General features: G+C 35.3%; 1 protein-coding gene across 1 annotated transcript in view; it reads left to right on the plus strand.

The window, feature by feature from the left end:
* COL11A1 (collagen type XI alpha 1 chain) overlaps nt 1-2,725 on the plus strand; it is a gene marked incomplete at its 5' end in the record, with an annotated part of 131,970 nt that overhangs the window by 80,089 nt on the left and 49,156 nt on the right. The window contains 3 exons of the mRNA XM_029086685.1: nt 913-966; nt 1,871-1,979; nt 2,722-2,725. The exon at nt 2,722-2,725 is cut by the window's right edge and continues 85 nt beyond it. Of these exons, the coding sequence (XP_028942518.1) occupies nt 913-966; nt 1,871-1,979; nt 2,722-2,725 (167 nt within the window). The remainder of the gene's footprint in view (nt 1-912; nt 967-1,870; nt 1,980-2,721) is intronic.

The following is a 2,725-nucleotide window of genomic DNA, read 5'->3' on the forward strand; positions in this document are numbered from 1 at the left end:
AGGGCCCAACATTTATAAGAACTACAGGCCAGATGACACCTTTGTTTTCACACAGGTGAGCAGAGTAGGAGGTAGATAGAGGCTGTTAGGCAGGGGGTATTATGTGGAACCCTAGATATGATACAACACTGAATGCACTCTCCTAACTTTATGCAGCAACACACTTTCAATATTTGAAAGAAATAATTTAGCACATTTCAAGGATATGTTAAACAGCACTACTACAAAATGAGGTTGTCATTCAGCTTATTGACTAATTTTGGATAGAATTCTGGGGGCACTGATTAGAAAATGAAAATTCTGTAAAATTTGCCAGTGTTCTGAAAAACTGTCCCAAAACAATTTCCTTTCTATTCTCTGCTTCCCATTTTTTGTCATCATCAGCTCCTTGTTAACTTAATTCTTTTTGTGGCACTCATGCTACCTTTTTTACCATCCCTATATAACTTCATCTTCCCTGGATCTCTATTTCTTTTCATTTTCTTTCTGTCTAAGCTCCACTTTAACACCCCTCCAACTTAAGCCACCATCTGTGTCTTTCTTTAAAAAACATTTGTATATCCAGCTTCATGATTCATAAAATATATATGTAAAAATATACTTTCATCTGTCTTTTAGCTGCATCACTTAGGCATTCAGACTCACCTAATCAAGTTCACCTAGAGAGATATGTAAAATTGACTGGAACTTTTACTGCTGTACCATCTCAGAGGGATTGGAACTGATGGACATAAGAAAGATTAATCTGTATTTCACTTCTAAGTATACACAGGAAAGAATTTCTCATTTACATTTCCTGAAGAGAAGGAATGTATGACATGGAATTTCTCTTTCTCCTTTTCAGCAAAGATAGGACGTTTGCTCTTCTATATCTTGTCCTGGGTAACATAGCATGCTATAATTATTTCACAGGGTTTTCAAGGAAAAACTGGTCCGCCTGGTCCTGGTGGTGTTGTTGGCCCTCAGGTACATAATTTAATTTCATAGTTAACTTCATAAGACCAATTTTTAATGGTTATATTATGGCTAAGGCAATTGCTTTTGTTGTATTAAAAAGACCACAATAATGGTTATATTAAGTTTTGTAACAAATTATGCACAAAAATTTTAGCAAGCTGTACTTAGTAATCATTAGTGATTCCACAAAATATGCAAATACTGGGGTTATCTCTCCACTTCCTTTTTTGTGTGTTTTCTTCATGTGATTATGAAGTTGACGTATTACAGAAGTCACGGTAGAGACCATAAAACAGTTTGGAAAGAACAATACAACATGTGACTTTTTTGTTGGAGGCCAAACTTCAGTCACTTTTAGATTGTGGAGACATTCACTATGAAAATTTCATTTGATCTAATCCTACTTATTTGCAACAAAATCAAGCTTTTGGATTGCATGAGCTTTTTAAGGTAATTCCCTCAGAAAAAAAATTTCTGCTAGTGAATCTGAAGAGATATCTTTCAACTTTCCAACCTTCCAATTCATTTTATTCAGAAAAACAATAGTACAGACAGTGTTTCAAGACAAGCATAGTACATGGATTTCCCTCCGATGTCCTTTTTGTAACCTCCTCCCATATGTGTGTACACACTGTATTTTAAAGCTTCATTGCTTAAAGAGCAAGGTCAGGATTTCACTCTGGAAGCTGTACAGGGGTGCCTGCAGGCAGAATGCAACACAAGATTTATTTTATAGGACAAAGATATTTTGTAAGTCAGCTTTGCCTGGAGCAAAGGTGCTAACCAACGGCAATACTGTTTTGTAACAGATACTTGTAACAGCTGGATATTAAGTATCTGCTTCTTCCCACCCCCACCCTCTCCCAAGACATTAAATACCTTGAGGTGACTGAACTTCTACTTTTGTGCTTAGGGTCCCACTGGTGAGACTGGCCCAATTGGTGAAAGAGGTCACCCAGGTCCTCCTGGCCCACCAGGTGAACAAGGGCTTCCAGGTGCTGCAGGAAAAGAAGGTGCTAAGGTATGATGTGGCTTTGGGATACCAATTGGAAGGAACAGATTAATTGCTGACAGTCTCACATTTCAAATCATCATGCAGAACATGCAGAATAAAATCAGAACATAGAATGTAACACCATTAGCACATTTCACGCAGAAGGATTTTGGAGACTGGAAGATTACAGTTTTAGAGCTGTGTCTGCTTCCATTGAAATAATGAGAATCTCTTAATAAAATATTTTAAAAAATAGTTTACATATACCACACATTCAGTATGGAAAGACATAGTAATGACATGTTCACATCAAGGCAGAAAATTGTACACTGGCATTTAAAGTAGGATGTGTAGTACTGGCTACAAGGCAGAATTTCACTAACCGAATTTAGCTCTTTTTGGCCACCATTGCTGCACAAGAAAAATATTGCTTATCTAGTTACTATGTAATTCTATTCAATCTTCCATTTTAAATTAGCATTGTAATTTTTTTAATTAATGTATCTTTAAACATATTTATATGGCTTGCTGTGTTTTTCACTATTTATATTCTATAACTAATACTGTATTTTGTCAAATCTTGTTATAAATTTAACTGTATTGATAGACTATTGTACTGAAAATCTTAAAAGAATTAGTGGGTGAATAGGTGGGGACATAATCTTTTTTGTCATGACTGTAACTAGGATCTGGTATTTCATTTTCATCACTCATTTAATGGCTAACATAAGCTTTTTAAACATTTTTTTTAATAAAAATGTAATGTGTTTGCAA

Source organism: Antrostomus carolinensis, unplaced genomic scaffold, assembly GCF_000700745.2.
Source record: "Antrostomus carolinensis isolate BGI_N321 unplaced genomic scaffold, ASM70074v2 scaffold4589, whole genome shotgun sequence".
NCBI classification, from domain to species: domain Eukaryota; kingdom Metazoa; phylum Chordata; class Aves; order Caprimulgiformes; family Caprimulgidae; genus Antrostomus; species Antrostomus carolinensis.